This window comes from Oncorhynchus gorbuscha, linkage group LG14, assembly GCF_021184085.1.
Source record: "Oncorhynchus gorbuscha isolate QuinsamMale2020 ecotype Even-year linkage group LG14, OgorEven_v1.0, whole genome shotgun sequence".
In the NCBI taxonomy this organism is placed as follows: domain Eukaryota; kingdom Metazoa; phylum Chordata; class Actinopteri; order Salmoniformes; family Salmonidae; genus Oncorhynchus; species Oncorhynchus gorbuscha.
Window position 1 is genome coordinate 56,455,087 of NC_060186.1, and position 16,349 is coordinate 56,471,435.

At 42.5% G+C, this 16,349-nt stretch overlaps 1 protein-coding gene, 1 long non-coding RNA gene and 1 pseudogene across 2 annotated transcripts; 1 reads left to right on the forward strand and 2 right to left on the reverse strand.

Annotated features, from left to right (window-relative positions):
• The first annotated feature begins 251 nt into the window (after positions 1-251).
• LOC123995173 lies at positions 252-8,039 on the forward strand (annotated as a pseudogene).
• Positions 934-3,451, reverse strand: LOC123995174. The gene is made up of 3 exons (XR_006831786.1): positions 2,862-3,451; positions 1,633-1,717; positions 934-1,182 (listed from the first exon to the last, which is right to left on the reverse strand). It is a non-coding gene; the product is annotated as an uncharacterized LOC123995174 (long non-coding RNA).
• A 73-nt stretch (positions 8,040-8,112) lies between the features above and the next one.
• rsph9 (radial spoke head component 9) lies at positions 8,113-14,436 on the reverse strand. The gene is made up of 5 exons (XM_046298585.1): positions 14,009-14,436; positions 13,640-13,808; positions 13,307-13,436; positions 12,702-12,848; positions 8,113-8,460 (listed from the first exon to the last, which is right to left on the reverse strand). Exons 1-5 carry the CDS (start codon positions 14,233-14,235, stop codon positions 8,300-8,302), a joined length of 834 nt encoding a protein of 277 aa, XP_046154541.1. The 5' UTR covers positions 14,236-14,436; the 3' UTR covers positions 8,113-8,299.
• Positions 14,437-16,349: the final 1,913 nt, after the last annotated feature.

Genomic DNA, 16,349 nt, shown 5'->3' on the forward strand with positions numbered 1-16,349 from the left:
TGCACTCTAATTCCAGTTACATTGCAAACTTACTGCAATAAAAAAACTGTTATTTTTCGACGAAGTATTTGCCGCATAGTGCAGTTATACTGCACTCTGACCGCAAATCCTCTTTCGTCAGGGTTTTTTCGCATTTAGTTTCCTTCCTTGTTCCCTACTCGTACAGTAGGTGGCGGAATGCACTGTAGGTGGCGTTGCATTTCTGCAAACGCCATTATAGCAGAGAAGAAGAAAAAGGTCAACATTCCAAGATGGCACAGCGCTGTGTGCTTGGGTACATATGGATCTCTCTTTCTGGGTTTAAATGTGTAGCCAGCTGCAGCAATATGAGTACCTTTCAGAGGAAAACAAGTTGCCCTCAGCTCGGTTGGAAATATTGAAAGCAGAGGAATTCGACACAGTGAGTTTCTTGTTGAATCCTGTTGTAGCCATATGACAGTTCACTCTGTTAGCGTTGGAAATTGTAGCTAGCTAAAATAGCGCATCCATTTAGTAACCTTTGCCCTTCGATAATGATTATTTAAGGCATCAAAGGTTAAAGGCATAATTGTGGTAGTTGATAATAAGTTCGATCATTTGAACGACCAAGTTGCATTTGCATGAACCCTCCCCCCCCCTTCACTGAACGCGTACGCACTCAATTCTTCATCACTGTGACATGCTTGCTAGTTGAGATTTCTGTTCATGTCAGGCTGCGTTTCATTTTTATTTATTTTTAAATGTCGGTTTGATTGTGGGGAGGCACTAGTAATGTCTGCAGTTTTCGGTTTGGCAATTTGTTTCAAGTGTATTTGTCTATAAATAAATCTCTTTGCCAAAATTCGTCATCTCTCCCATGTCTTATTTGACTAGCGGTTGTTCTGAAATGTTTATTGCTTGCCCACATGTTACTCCCTCTGTTTTAATATAACATACATACATTAAACATTCATTTTGGTTTCCTATCCTGATGTGAAGTTTGTTCTATAAAAAGTATAATCAATAAGATGTAAAATGACAAATCAAATAACAAAGAAACTGGACATTTATTCCACTTTTTATGGAAAGTTTTCCAGGTGATACTGTCACCTGGAACTCTAGCCTAACCTAGTCCTGACATGCAGCGTAGACATAATCCTCCAATGATGGGATGGTTTTCATACAGGACTGGTGGGACCTTCGTGGGCAGCGGTCACAACCAATCTGAAATTTATGATGAAAAATATTCATATATTTAAAACATTAAATACATTTATTGAATTACAATTATGTCATTATCAGACAAAGTGGATAATACTACATCTAGAAATATTACTGCTTGTACAAATTCGTACTCGTAAAAATGTGCCTTCAGAAGTGAACAAGCAATTGCCCAGTTAGTGTCTCCCTCATTATTGTTCACCTTCCCACATAAGTGCCACAGTTGGCTCAGGTCATCTAGCAAAACATAATGTCAAGTAGTCTATATAGTTCTTTTACATGTATTTTTTTCAGAGTGAGCAGGGAACAAGGGAATAGTATAGGTTTCTTGTAACACAATTATTTAAACACATGTGTTTTAGTGGCCATCTAGTCAGAAGTTGGATCAAAGATGAAAGATCCATATAAATGTTATTTTTTTTAAATCTTCAATTAAATTAGAAATGGAAATACCAGTGTTTTGGAGGAGAGTGGCTGCTATTTCTTCTCTTGTGATGTTAACGTCTTCGTCCGTATTTGAAAAGGCAATCGACGACTCCTTTAGAACACATTCAGAAAAATGTGATGGGCATTTCAGTTTTCCCCAACAAAATTATGTTACACTTAAGATTATAATTTGCAAGTATACAAAGACACAGCTATAATATAATTTGACAGTTCTGTTTAGCCTTTTAGTCAGAATACTTTCAGTAGGTTAATTGTGCATTACTTAGAGTTGAAATCAGAAGTTTACATATACCTTAGCCAAATACATTTAAACTCAGTTTTTCACAATTCCTGACATTTTAATCCTAGTAAAAATTCCCCGTTTTAGGTCAGTTAGGATCATCACTTTATTTTAAGAATGTGAAATGTCAGAATAATATTAGAAAATTATTTCTTTCAGCTTTTATTTCTTTCATCACAGTCCCAGTGTGTCAGAAGTTTACATACACTCAATTAGTATTTGATTGGCATTGTCTTTAAATTGTTTAACTTGGGTCAAACGTTTCGGGTAGCCTTCCACAGGCTTCCCGCAATAGGTTGGGTGAATTTTGGCCCATACCTCCTGACAGAGCTGGTGTAACTGAGTCAGGTTTGTAGGCCGCCTCGCTCGCACACACTTTTAGATTATAGATGCTTTTGTACCTGTTTTCTCCAGCATCTTCTCAATGTCCTTTGCTGCTATTCTGGGATTGATTTGCACTTTTTGCGCCAAAGTACGTTAATCTCTAGGAGACCGAACGCTTCTCCTTCCTGAGCGGTATAATGGCGGCGTGGTCCCATGGTGTTTATACTTGCGTACTATTGTTTGTGCAGATGAATGTGGTACCTTCAGGCGTTTGGAAATTGCTCTCAGGGATGAACCAGACTTGTGGAGGTCTACAATTTTTTTTTCGGAGGTCTTGAAATACATTCAGCAGGGGATCAAATACTTTTTCCCTCACTGTATAGCACATACACATTATACACACGAATGTGTTCACATATATATTCTGTGTTATGTATGTATTTCTTAGTACTGCCTTGTTGGGTTGAGGAACAGAGCCCTCTTTTGAGATGGCAGTATATCCTTTCAAGTTTAGACAGACACACACACATTACATGCACACATATTACACACGTTTTACACACACATATGTGTTCACATGTATATTTTGTATTATGTATGTAGTTCTTAGTACTTCCTTAGCGGCTCTTACCGTCACAGTCCAGTGGTTGTGTTCATTGATGATGCCAATAATGTACTTGTACATCATTGGATCAATCTGAAATGTCAAAGAGCAGGGATAGTTGCTTGAGTTCAAAATCTGTCAAATATAAGATATTATGAGAATAATCCAACCAACCTTAAGTTTTCATTTCTTGCTCCCCAAATGCCAGTAATTTTAAATGTCATTGTAGAAAGCTTGCTCTGTTGACTGCCTTTAAAAATTCCGCACCAGATGGAACATGTAGGCATTGATGGTTTGACAGTAAAAGAGACAATGAAGGTAAATCCTGTTTACATGGGAAAAAAAACAATTTAGGTTTTCCTCATAAATACACAGATTAATCACACACATACAGTATATGTAAACACTGTATGTGCAACACAGTCTTATCTCACTTTCCAACTTCATATTTGGAACAGTTCTGTTGATTGTGGTGATAAATTTATATGGGCCGATTCTAGACAATAGCACCAATACATATTTGCCTCTGCAACACCTGGAAAAATGTACCTGTAAGTGAACTTAGAGATACAAATGGATCAACCTGACAAGATTACATACATACATTTGTTTATCAGTAGCTGCTGCTGGTGTGGTGGGGGTGGAGCCCGCTGGGGTGGAGGCCGCTGGGGTGGAGGCCGCTGGGGTGGAGGCCGCTGGGTTGGAGGCTGCACCTGCTGGTGTGGTGGTTGTGGAGGCTGCACAACTAGAAATACCTAGGTGTCTGGCTAGACTGTAAACTCTCCTTCCAGACGCATATCAAGCATCTCCAATCCAAAATCAAATCTAGAATCGGCTTTCTATTTCGCAACAAAGCCTCCTTCACTCACGCCGCCAAACTTACCCTAGTAAAACTGACTATCCTACCGATCCTCGACTTCGGCATTGTCATCTACAAAATATCTTCCAATACTCTACTCAGCAAACTGGATGCAGTCTATCACAGTGCCATCCATTTTGTTACCAAAGCCCCTTATACCACCCACCACTGCGACCTGTATGCTCTAGTCGGCTGGTCCTCGCTACATATTAGTCGCCAGACCCGCTGGCTCCAGGTCATCTATAAGTCTATGCTAGGTAAAGTTCCACCTCAGCTCACAGGTCACGATAACACCCACCCGTAGCACGCGCTCCAGCAGGTATATCTCACTGGTCAACCCCAAAGCCAGCACCTCCTTTGGCCGCCTTTCCTTCTAGTTCTCTGCTGCCAGTGACTGGAACGAATTGCAAAAATCGCTGAAGCTGGAGCTTTCTTTTTTTCTATTGTGTTATTGTGACTGTACGCTTGTTTATTCCATGTGTAACTCTGTGTTTGTGTCGCACTGCTTTGCTTTATCTTGGCCAGGTCGCAGCTGTTAATGAGAACTTGTTCTCAACTAGTCTACCTGGTTAAATAAAGGTAAAATAACTTTTTTTTAAACCTGCTGGTGTGGTGGTTCTGGAGGCTGCTGACTTCCAACGAGTCTCCTCTATATGAGGCCTCTGGTGTTCCACGCTTATTTTAGGGAAGATAACCCCCTTGTCATCTTCCAAGTCCACGCTTTTCCTTTCGAGACCTCAAATCGTATATGGCCGAGATAGTTGGGATCTAGTTTGCCCCATTTCCTCTGCACTCATGTTGACTTACATATTTGAACTTTATTTTTTGCCCAGAGTACACATTTTCTTATTTATTATTGTTATTATTATTGTTATTATTACTACTGTATCTATATTCTTAACTAAAACAGAAATAGATATTTTTAAATGTCGGAAAAGCCATAATCGGGAAAAGCACGACAGGGGGAAGCTTTTCGGCACAACACCGGTTTGTTATTAAACACTGCTTGACTGACATGCCCTGGATTGTAGCTATACTAACTTTGACATTGACTATGTTGTTTGTGTTTACAGTCGTGGAAAAGGAAGAATGAAAAACAACAATAGTAAGTGACAAGCTTGCTAACCTGTTGGTTCATCATTGTACACTGTTTGAGTGGCGATGGGTTACTTTTATCTTTTACTTTAGCTATGTTGTGGATTACTGCATTTGAGTCAATACTAGTCAATAAGGTATCCACACACTTCACGGTCAATACGGTATCCACACATTGTGTAAAGTATGAACACTTATCTAGATGGCTAGTAAATGTGACATTTACAGTAGATTGATGGAAGTATTTGTGCGGTGCTTATTTATTCATTGACCAGCATTGCATTCTTTTCTCAGATTGAGGGAACAACTGAGGCTACCCCAAGTGGACCACAGCCACCCAACGCCACAGCCCAGTGCCCCATCTATCGATGGAACCTGCAGAACAAATACAACTACACAGTAAGTGTTTCAGTGATACCTGTCTGCATACTTACTGCCTCTCGACTGTTCTGCCAGAATAACAGAGTGAGATGAACAGTGCTGGTCCACACTCACATCTGCCATGTCTCATGCATTTTATGTCAATATGTGTGCCTGTTCTATGAGCTCAGGCGTACAGTAATTCCCTGTGTTTGTATTTGTTAGGATGTCCTGTTGCTCAGTCAGTTCATCAGGTCTGATGGAGCAATGGTGCCTCGTAGAGTCACTGGTCTCTGTGCCCAGGAGCACCGCAAGATCGCCATCTGTGTGCAGATGGCTCACAGAGCAGGTACGATGCTGTGTGTGTCTGCTCTCGATGCACAACTATTATGAAATGTATTCTCTTCAAAGTGGTAAAAGTACTCTCTTTTCTACTCCAGGTCTGCTCCCAGATCACAAACCAACACTACCAGAGGGACACATCCCAAAGAAGCCCAAGCCACAGCTCAACAGCGTTTCAATCGGTTACGTCACTTGCTCTGAGACCTTGAAGTAGTAGTTCCCCTTGCTCTGCAAGGGCCGCGGCCTTTGTGGAGCGATGGGTACGATGCTTCGTTGGTGACTGTTGTCGATGTGTGCAGAGGGTCCCTGGTTCGCGCCCGGGTATGGACGAAGGGACGGACGTAAAGTTATTCTGTTACATTGGTGCCGTGACCCGGATCACTGGTTGCTGCGGAAAAAGGAGGAAGGTCAAAAGGGGGGTGAGTGTAACGGATGTGAAACGGCTAGCTTAGTTAGCGGTGCGCGCTATATAGCGTTTCAATCGGTTACGTCACTTGCTCTGAGACCTTGAAGTAGTAGTTCCCCATGCTCTGCAAGGGCCGCGACTTTTGTGGAGTGATGGGTAACGATGCTTCGAGGGTGACTGTTGTCGATGTGTGCAGAGGGTCCCTGGTTTGCGCCCGGGTATGGGCGAGGGGACGGGTTTGAAATTATACTGTTACATTGATGCTGTTGACCCGGATTACTGGTTGCTGCGGAAAAAGAAGGAAGGTCAAATGGGGGGTGAGTGTAACGGATGTGAAACGGCTAGCTTAGTTAGCGGTGTGCGCTAAATAGCGTTTCAATCGGTTACGTCACTTGCTCTGAGACCTTGAAGTAGTAGTTCCCCTTGCTCTGCAAGGGCCGCGGCTTTTGTGGAGCGATGGGTAACGATGCTTCGTGGGTGACTGTTGTCGATGTGTGCAGAGGGTCCCTGGTTCGCGCCCAGGTATGGGCGAGGGGACGGACGTAAAGTTATTCTGTTACATCAGCAATACAAAATTGGGTTTAATTATTTATTTACTAAATACCTAACTAATCACACAGAATTACATATACACAGAATGAATTATACCTTGATTACAAATTACGTCATAAAGGGAACAGATATGACAGCTTGTTACACAAAAGAATAGGTCTGGGTTTGAGTGAAAGAGTGGGAAGACTGAGGACCAAAGGAAAAAGCTGTGCTTTCGTAAATACAGTATTTTATGCATTCTAAATTACCGCCCATTTGGAAAAGGAAAATGCAATAAATATTTACTTTGAGCTGCGCTTCAGTAGGCTGGTGGTAGATGGAAGGCTGTGTTGAAGGCTTATATATTGGAGGGAGAAAAGGGGTGTGTTTCATAGTTTACAACCTATGTCTTCACGTGGGCGGGCCACTGAGTCGGGCCTAATTCACTCATGAAAACCCAATTCTCACATTTTAGGAGCTAAAATCACATTTCATCCCATCGTGAATAATTTCATATTCAAACATTTAAAATGAACAACAATTCCATGTGAATCCGATAACTCTGATGTGTAGACTTTACACTGTAGAGTTTGTCATCTTATCATTGATGGGAATGTCTCAGATGACAACCGAAATGACATCATATTCATTAAGTACCACGGCATATGTTCAATTGTACGGATTACCAGAATATAGTTCATTTCCCCCCACCTTCTGATGTTCCCAGAATCTCTGTTAACCAAGGGGTATTCAAATGTAACATCAGTAGGGTAGAGAGGGGAAAAAGGGGGGAAGAGGTATTTATGACTGTCATAAACCTACCTCCAGGCCAACTTCATGAAACCTTTCAACTAACTCTTGTGCATCCTCTCTCTGACTAACTCACACCTGTGTTGTTGCATCACAGATATCTGACTCGCTGGTCCATTGATTCAGTGAAGCCCATCTATAGGACGGGGCTGAAGTGGTGTAAAAACCGCATCTGTCGGCCACCCAGCTCTCGGAAACAACGTACAGTACGGCAAGAAAATCCTCTACCTGAAACATTGATGACCTGGGTGCATGTCAACTCACAGCAGCAGGAGTCAGTGTGGGCGGGACAGAGATGGGGTACAACAGTTCTATTGGACGTCCTTCCTTATAGTACTCCTGGCCCATTTGAAGCTCCATTGACTTCGAGAACTAGCCATTGGAAAAGCTGGGGGAGCATCTGTATTTGTCCAGCCTATTTATCTATTGGTGGACATTGCCCATTGGAAACCCATTCTGTCATTTGACCTTTTTGAAGATGCCCTGAAACAAAACTATTAAACTCCACATTTAGGGGCTCTATTCAATCCAGCTCAGCTTTACAGCGTGATTGACATTTTAAAGGCAATGTTCCAGCTTTACCAGAGACTGCATTCACGGTAACCACTGCATATGTCAGCTCAATCGGGCATTACCTTTACATTTCTATTGCGGAATCTGTAACGCTTCAGCAATACAGATTGACTAGAGCCCTTGCTGTAAGATCAATTGGGTCAGTGTTACACTGTTTTGATGTAGGTGGGATGTTGTACTTCAAGACAACCCAGATGTGCAAATAAATTGGATGTGCTTTTTCTCCCTCCACCATGTGTGTTTGCATGAGTGTGGAAGTAAGCATTTACTGGGCCTATTGACAGAAATGAACCGAGTGCATGTGGAGGTAAATCACAAATAATGAATGATTTTAGTTTGTTTATTTACTTTAAATAACAGTAAAGAAACATCTCTTGCATAAATAGAACTGTTTTGGGTGGGGATGAAACACTGCTTGCTCAGATGAGAGGTTGATGATGATTCTCAGTTTAGATAAGTGGTAGGTGTTGGCTCTCCAGCTCTGGCTTTTTAAAGCATGAAGGGCAGGTCCAGGTTCTTCAGTCCGTCGCCCATGTAGATGTATCCATGCTGGGGGGTCATGGGTACATGGAAGGAGGTCAGGCCCAGCCACAGCATGCTACGGATCACACACACTGTGCTGCCACGCTCAAACTGCAAGCTCCACGACCCTACACACACAGGTATATGGGTTATGAAGATTATCACACAAACTGCTGCTCGTCCATGACCTTTCATAAACAGAGACCGTGTACAGGTCTCACATTACTCCCTCATTAACTGAATCCACTCTTTCCTATGTAAAGAAGTCTACACAGAAAAAGGTAACAGTTGGCTGATAGCTCAATAATTTAGAAGGGTTTAGTGAGTCCTTTCCCTGACTCTAAATATCAGGGAGGCCTGGTGGAGCAGCTGTCTGCTCATTGGCATCACCCATAGCCAGAGAACACTGTTCATGCTGAATGGGAGCCTAGCAGAATTCTCTCACCGCAGATTCACTGCACCATTAATCAGGAGGCTCCAGGACGTCTTGGAAATAATTCATTCATCTGGAACCTCCCCAATTATCAAAGCATTAAACATGAAACTAAACCTTGTGCCAGAGCTATCTAGGAACAGCGATTCCAGTAAATTGTGTCAGCTGTTCTGATACTGTTTTTCTCTCATATTTCAGTTTCACAATGCTATGGGGCGGGAAATTAATTGAAACCTTTTGCAAGAGATATCTAGAAACCAAGATTCCAGAAATAGGGTCTATTGGGAGGTGTTTCACAAAGGCTCTTTGTCTATGGGGAGAGATTCATCTTCCATGACCCAAAGACACTCCTGCCAGGTTGACGTGATTTGAGAAGCTGTTCAGTGATGGTGCCCAGATAAGTCTACTTTTCACCGAAACACACTGGCGGTTTCAAACTCACACGTGGCATAGGGAGGAACCCAATGGGAGAACAGGCATGGAAGGGGTATAGGCATAAATCAGAAGTCGATAACTGCAACTGTTGCCACATACTTCCAGACAAGTCTGGAGGATCGCTGTGGTGAGAGGGGTAGCTTCACTCAGAGATACCAGAGGAAAGCACTTGCGATGGAGATCCATCATTTTCTCCTTAAACTGTCTTTAGTCTGGGTCTCTCGCTCCCTTCAGCAAAGGCTTGAGGCCTGGCCGTTAAGTTCTCAGTGAGGGTGATGCTGTCACTGGGACAGCTGTGTAATGTAAGCTGGTTTGGGAAAGCTGCACACACATTCACACACCACAGAGATGCTCCGAGCCTCTCACTTTTCCACAGCACCCACACCACAAACATTGTGATATATGCCTGTTTAGACAAACTACAGTTTGTTATCATCCAGATATAAACTGACAGACTGACCAGGGGAAATCTATGATGTTATTGTTGTCACTTGTTAAATCCACTTAAATCGGTGTAGATGAAGGGGAGGAAAGGGTAAAGAATAAAATAAAGCCATAAGACAATTTTGCACACTCTGGCATTCTCTCAACCAGCTTCATGAGGAATGATTTTCTAACAGTCTTGAAGGAGTTCCCATATGCTGAGAACTTGTTGGCTCCTTTTCCTTCGCTCTGCGGTCCAACTCATCCCAAACCATCTCAATTGGGTTGAGGTCGGTGATTGTGGAGGCCAGGTCATCTGATGCAGCACCATCACTGCCCTTCTTGGTCAAATAGCCCTTACACATCCTGGAGGTGTGTTTTGGGTCATTGTCCTGTTGAAAAACAAATGATAGTCCCACTAAGCGCAAACCAGATGGGATGGCGTATCGCTGCAGAATTCTGTGGTAGTCTTGCTGATTAAGTGTGCCATATTCTGTCTCACAAAGATGCGGCGGTTGGAACCAAAAATCCCAAATTTGGACTTATCAGACCAAAGAACAGATTTCCACTGATCTAATGTCTCTTCTTATTGGTGTCCTTTAGTGATGGTTTCTTTGTAGCAATTCTACCATGAAGGCCTGATTCACGCAGTCTCCTCTGAACAGTTGATGTTGAGATGTCTGTTACTTGAACTCTGAAGCATTTGTTTGGGTTGAGATCTGTGGTGCAGTTAACTAGTGAACGTATCCTCTACAGCAGAGGTAACTCTGGGTCTTCCTTTCCTGTGGCGGTCCTCATGAGAGACAGTTAACTAGTGAACGTATCCTCTGCAGCAGAGGTAACTCTGGGTCTTCCTTTCCTGTGGCGGTCCTCATGAGAGACAGTTAACTAGTGAACGTATCCTCTGCAGCAGAGGTAACTCTGGGTCTTCCTTTCCTGTAGCGGTCCTCATGAGAGACAGTTAACTAGTGAACGTATCCTCTGCAGCAGAGGTAACTCTGGGTCTTCCTTTCCTGTGGCGGTCCTCATGAGAGACAGTTAACTCTAATGAACGTATCCTCTGCAGCAGAGGTAACTCTGGGTCTTCCTTTCCTGTGGCGGTCCTCATGAGAGACAGTTAACTAGTGAACGTATCCTCTGCAGCAGAGGTAACTCTGGGTCTTCCTTTCCTGTGGCGGTCCTCATGAGAGACAGTTAACTAGTGAACGTATCCTCTGCAGCAGAGGTAACTCTGGGTCTTCCTTTCCTGTGGCGGTCCTCATGAGAGACAGTTTCATCATAGCGCTTGATGGTTTTTGCGACTGCACTTGAAGAAACTTTCAAAGTTCTTGAAATTTTACAGATTGATTGACCTTCATGTCTTAAAGTAATGATGGACTGTCGTTTCTCTGCTTATTTGAGCTGTTCTTTGACATAATATGGATTTGGTCTTTTACCAAATAGGGCTATCTTCTGTTTACCACAACACAACTTATTGGCTCAAATGCATTCAGAAAGAAAGAAATTCCAAAAATGTACTTTTAATAAGGCACACCTGTTAATTGAAATGCATTCCAGGCAACTACCATATGAAGCTGGTTGAGAGAATGCCAAGAGTGTGTAAAGCTGTCATCAAGGCAAAGGGTGGCTATTTGAAGAAACTAAAATATAAAATATATTTTGATTTGTTTAACACTTTTTTGCTTACTACATGATTCCATATGTGTTATTTCATAGTTTTGATGTCTTCACTATTATTCTACAATGTATAAAATAGTCCAACTAAAGAAAAACCCTTGAATAAGTAGGTGTGTCCAAACTTTTGACTGGTACTGTATGCATACATACTTTGGATGGTGCCCCTCTTATAAATACAGTGCTGTGAAAAAGTATTTGCGCCCTTTCTAAAAACAAAATGTGCATATTTTTAATACTGAATGTTATCAGATCTTCAACCAAAACCTAATATTAGATCAAGGGAACCTGAGTGAACAAATACCCAAATACCCATTGGGGATGGCTTACCCTGGATTTCCCTTCAATCTCCACAAGTTAGGTAAATCTGCATTCATTTTTTTTGACACCTATAATGTGACATGATCTCCAGAAGTCCTTTTAAAGTTGTTGGATTTGGTGCCTCTAAGGCAATTCAGATGGATGTTAGAGGGCCTTTTTACTGAAGAATGTATTTGTTTCATATGATTGTTTTTCTTTTCGTATTTTGAGTTTGCTTTCTTATGTATTGTGTAATTGATGTGTATATAGATATGTATAGTGTAATTGTTTATTGATGTGTTTGACAAATCACCATTGTAAGTAAGAATTTGTTCTTAATTGACTTACCTGTAGAAATAAAACCATGGCCGAATATGGACAGGGCACACAGGGCACGTGCCCAGGGGCCCTGACCTTCAGGAGAACCCCATTGATTTTGTTAGTCATTCTCACTCAGATATCATATTAACATGGCATAAGTTATTACCAAATGTGTAGAATTGCAGGAACTCCATCCCATGGCAAAATGGGTAGAATTTGAAGGAAATTTGCTGTAAAACTGCAAAGAAAAATCTGCCCCATGGAAAAATTACAAGAAATTAACTTTAAAACTCAAATGTGTCTCTCCATCGACAAGAGGGGGGCCACAAATGTTTTGCAGTATGTTGGGCCCCCCCAACCTAATCCCACTTAGGTCCCCTAAAAGGCTAGAGCCGGCCCTGCAGAGGAGGATGCCTTGATAAACTGGGCTCTCAACTGCCAACCCAAATTATCATTAGCACCAATTAAAAGGCTAGTTTAGTATAATAGAGAGTGACCATTGGACTATTCCCCGGGTAATTACTGTAAATGAGAATGTGTTCTAAGTCAACTTACCTGGTAAAATAAAAGATAAATAAATAAAAAATCAGAGCATGCCAAACATTAGTAATCTCATATTCGTATTACATTTTTGTCTCCCACAAAAGGGCGGTACTTTCAAGGAACTGGTTATATTTATATTTCTAAAGACAGACAACATGTGGGAAAGAAACCCCACCCATGGTGGGAACGGTAGGATGCCTGTAAAGGAGTGGTGTAGTGAGAGATTTGGAACTCTGTTACCTTTGGGGATATCCTCACTCAAAGGATCCAGGAAGTCAATGGAGGGGTTGAGGTCAGCCAGCTCCAGGATGGATTTCTTCTTCAGTTTCTGCGGCTCAGTGAAGTGCAGGTAGTAGCTGAGTTTACCTGCCTCCAATGAGGACAGACCTACAGAACAGATTCACTCACTCAGTAACTGATAGTATGATATGATTCTATATGTGTATGAAACAGAATGTGTGTACACTATAGATGTACATTGTGAGATAAATGACGGTCTGGATTCTGGTTCCAACTTCCAACACACTGACCTAAAAACTACACAGCTGAGTCATCCTCTCGAGCCAGTAACACACACAGCTGTGTCCCATCTTTTATTTTACCTTTATTTAACTTGGCAAGTCAGTTAAGAACAAATAATTATTTTCAATGACGGCCTAGGAACAGTGGGTTAACTGCCTGTTCAGATGCAGAACGACAGATTTGTACCTTGTCAGCTCGGGGATTTGAACTTGCAACCTTCCGGTTACTAGTCTCTCCACAGTCAGACCACATTCTCAACTGGGAACCACCACACTCTACGTGGAGCCATCCATTTAATGAATAACTTTGAAAGGTAGCTTTACCCTCAAAGCTGCGATTGGTCTGCACCAGGCCATGGGGACTCTTGATGAAGGCACCGCGCGGGACCACAGACACCTCCTTATCAATGGTGTGGACAGTGGAGGCCAGCCTCTTCTCCTCTTTCACCTTAACCTGCAACACAAACCAAACAACCATTACCAAACATCTGTCACAACACCCAAACAAACTAGTCATCACTCTTCTGCAATAATACCACACACAGTCACGACGGTCATATGAATCTAGTCACTGTACATTAATCACTGACACTTATTGATAAACAAAACACAATTAGCTCAAAATTAAACAATATAATTCGTCACACTTGTCCCCACCACGACTTCCTCCTCCACAGCCTCGTCCCCCTCCCCTTGCCGCCGTATCTCGGTGTGCTCATACTCATGTGAGGGGTCTCCCACGAAGCGACCCTTTGCTGTTGCAGAAACTTCCGCTAGCATTGCCTCAGTGGCAGGGGGAAGCAAGTGCCAGTCCACACAGTTGAAACTGGAGTAGGGAAAGGACACAAACACGTGTGCAAGAGGGCACACATACACACATAGAGAGAGAGAGAACATCTTGAATAGGAGAATGGTTCACAACTGCAAAGCCACAAGAGACAACAGCAAAATGCAAGCTAGCTATAATAATATGCCTGTAGTAAAATAGACTAGAGGCTCTAAAACAATTTCCTTTGCACCTCTTACCTGTAAAGGCTCTTTTTATCCGTCATCTCATCCTCTGAAACCCCTTGAGCAATGAAATAGTCACCCTTTATGCCCAGAATCTTGCCCCAAAACAGGACACGATTGAATTTGTTGTTCCTCTTCAGAATGACCAGGGAAGTCTGCAGGGCAGCTTTTTGCTCACTGCTCAAAGTTAAACCGCTACCAGAAACGAGGTCCAAGGAGTAGTATAACGTACTGGAGTCCATTGCATATATAAAGCGTGTCTCAATGAAAAGTAAATACTTTTCTATAAAAAGGCAAAATGTTTGGTATCTAGGTTACGTGGGGACAGCTGCCAAGAACGTCCGGTTGCCAATGTCAACAAATCTCCTTAGTTACGTGTAGTCATAGCAACTGCGGATTGCTCCTTGTAGACAAAGCAGTTGAGCTGCACAAATTAGCTAGAGATTGAATTAGTTGAATTCTCGATCTGATCTTCAACACTTGGCTCTAATTCAGCAACAATCTGCCACGTACTTGTCTGTTAGGCTACTTATCCTCATCTCATATTTTTCTAATTTACAGTCTTAGCTACTTCAGATATTTCAGTGTTGAGAGTAAAGAATGGGGGAGATTTCCAAGGCCTTTCCTTCAAGTCACAGCCAGAAACCTGTTCTTCTGAGCTCTTGTGAGGTTTCCCAATCCTTTCTGATGAATGGGTCTGTCAGTATGAGTTGTTTCTCACCCATTTAGCTGTGGATTGAGTGACAGTGAGAGAGGAAAAAGTGAGATGTCTTTATTCTTTTGGAACATGTGTGACTGTAATGTTTACTGTGCATTTTTTTTATTGTTTAATTCCCTTTTGTTTATTATCTAGTTCACTTGCTTTGGCAATGTAAACATATGTTTTCCCATGCCAATAAAGTGCTTACATTTAATTGAGAAAAAGAGAGAGAGAGACCTTAGACCCAGTGCACAGCTGGCACAAAGGAGGATAGGACTTTATGGATATAGGAACTGAGAGGAACTGAGATTCTACCACTTTGAATCCTGAGCACATGGGACAGGGGGTCAATAATGTTTATGTGTGTCCGTGCATCAATGGGTTCATGTCCCTCGATCTGTGTACTTACATAAGATTCATGGCATGTACATAAATAAGTGTGTGTATATAGCCCGTATTTTATATATTATTGGATTGCCATATTTTCCCACTATCGTAACTTCATAATGGAAGATGGGGAATTCTCAATGCCAAAGGTACACTTTCTTATACAGATGTCTTTAGATCTATAAGCCATAACAGCAGCACAGGAGCTGAGAGGGCCTTCATGAGTTAGAGCACTCCTATGACCCTAACTCATCATAACTTACCAGCTCAAGACAGCTTCTCATCCTCTCACCCCTGAGTCTGTCTGAGATCTCACGAGGTGCATTTGGGACCGGAAAGAGAGCAGAGAGGATGTAACAGAAAGGAAGAAGAGAGGTATTAGGGAGGAGATGGGAAGAGAGGGATAGGGGTTGAAGAGTGGGGATAAAGAAGAGAGAGATACTATATGGAGATAAAGCAGGGAAGGGAAGTCTGCAGGGCAGCTTTTTGTAGCAGGAAACATGAAGAATGTGGGATGGATGATAGAGGGAGGAAATAGACACTCAAATCATTTGAAGTTGTAGCACTGTGGGATGTTGCAGCACTGTAACTTCAGACTGTTCTGTCTTGGTGAATGTTAATGTTCTATACATCTGGCAACCCTTTGGGAACAGTGCTACAACAGCGGCCCCCTTAGGTAGCAATGGTGCATGCCCCTGATAGCAGAGATTAGATTGAAACACCCTCTCTTAAAAACAAGAATGCCATCTTCTCATTCCTGCTGAACATGCCCCCTTAAATCACTTGATTCTTTCTTTCAATACTGATTTAGGCTCAGCCCTCCCTACATCTCCTAACCTTTACCATCACAAGCCGAGCAACAGAACTGACTCTGAAGCAGTTGTTAAGGCTAAGTAGGTAACCCTGTTCTCATAAATCCTGCTCTGTATTCGCTTCCCCTTCTTTCCTGGCTGGCTGTTCCCATGCCTTCCGCGGGCCACCAGAACATTACCGTTTCCAGGGATCTATGCGTTTGGTGTAATTGCCGAACAAAAGGACCTGGCAGGCCGGAATCACATGCTACCGCCTCGGTGGAGACTGGAGACTTCAGCCCCCTCCCTCCCTCCCCCCATTCCTTGTCCTCCCCCTGGCCCCGACCGCAGCCAGAAAACACAAAGAGACCGAGTGGGGTGACTTCTCCTTTTCCTTTTGTCCCCACAGAACAGCCGTGCATGTGCACACACACTCTCACACAAACTTACACAAATATATACACAGGTGCAGCTTCAC

Coding starts and splice junctions, on each gene's coding strand:
- rsph9 (XM_046298585.1), bottom strand. CDS start 14,235: ATGGACTCCAGTACGTTATACTACTCCTTGGACCTCGTTTCTGGTAGC. Junction 12,849..13,306: donor GACCAATCGCAGCTTTGAGG/GTAAAGCTACCT, acceptor TCTGTTCTGTAG/GTCTGTCCTCATTGGAGGCA. Junction 8,461..12,701: donor GAGTGAGGATATCCCCAAAG/GTAACAGAGTTC, acceptor CTGTGTGTGTAG/GGTCGTGGAGCTTGCAGTTT.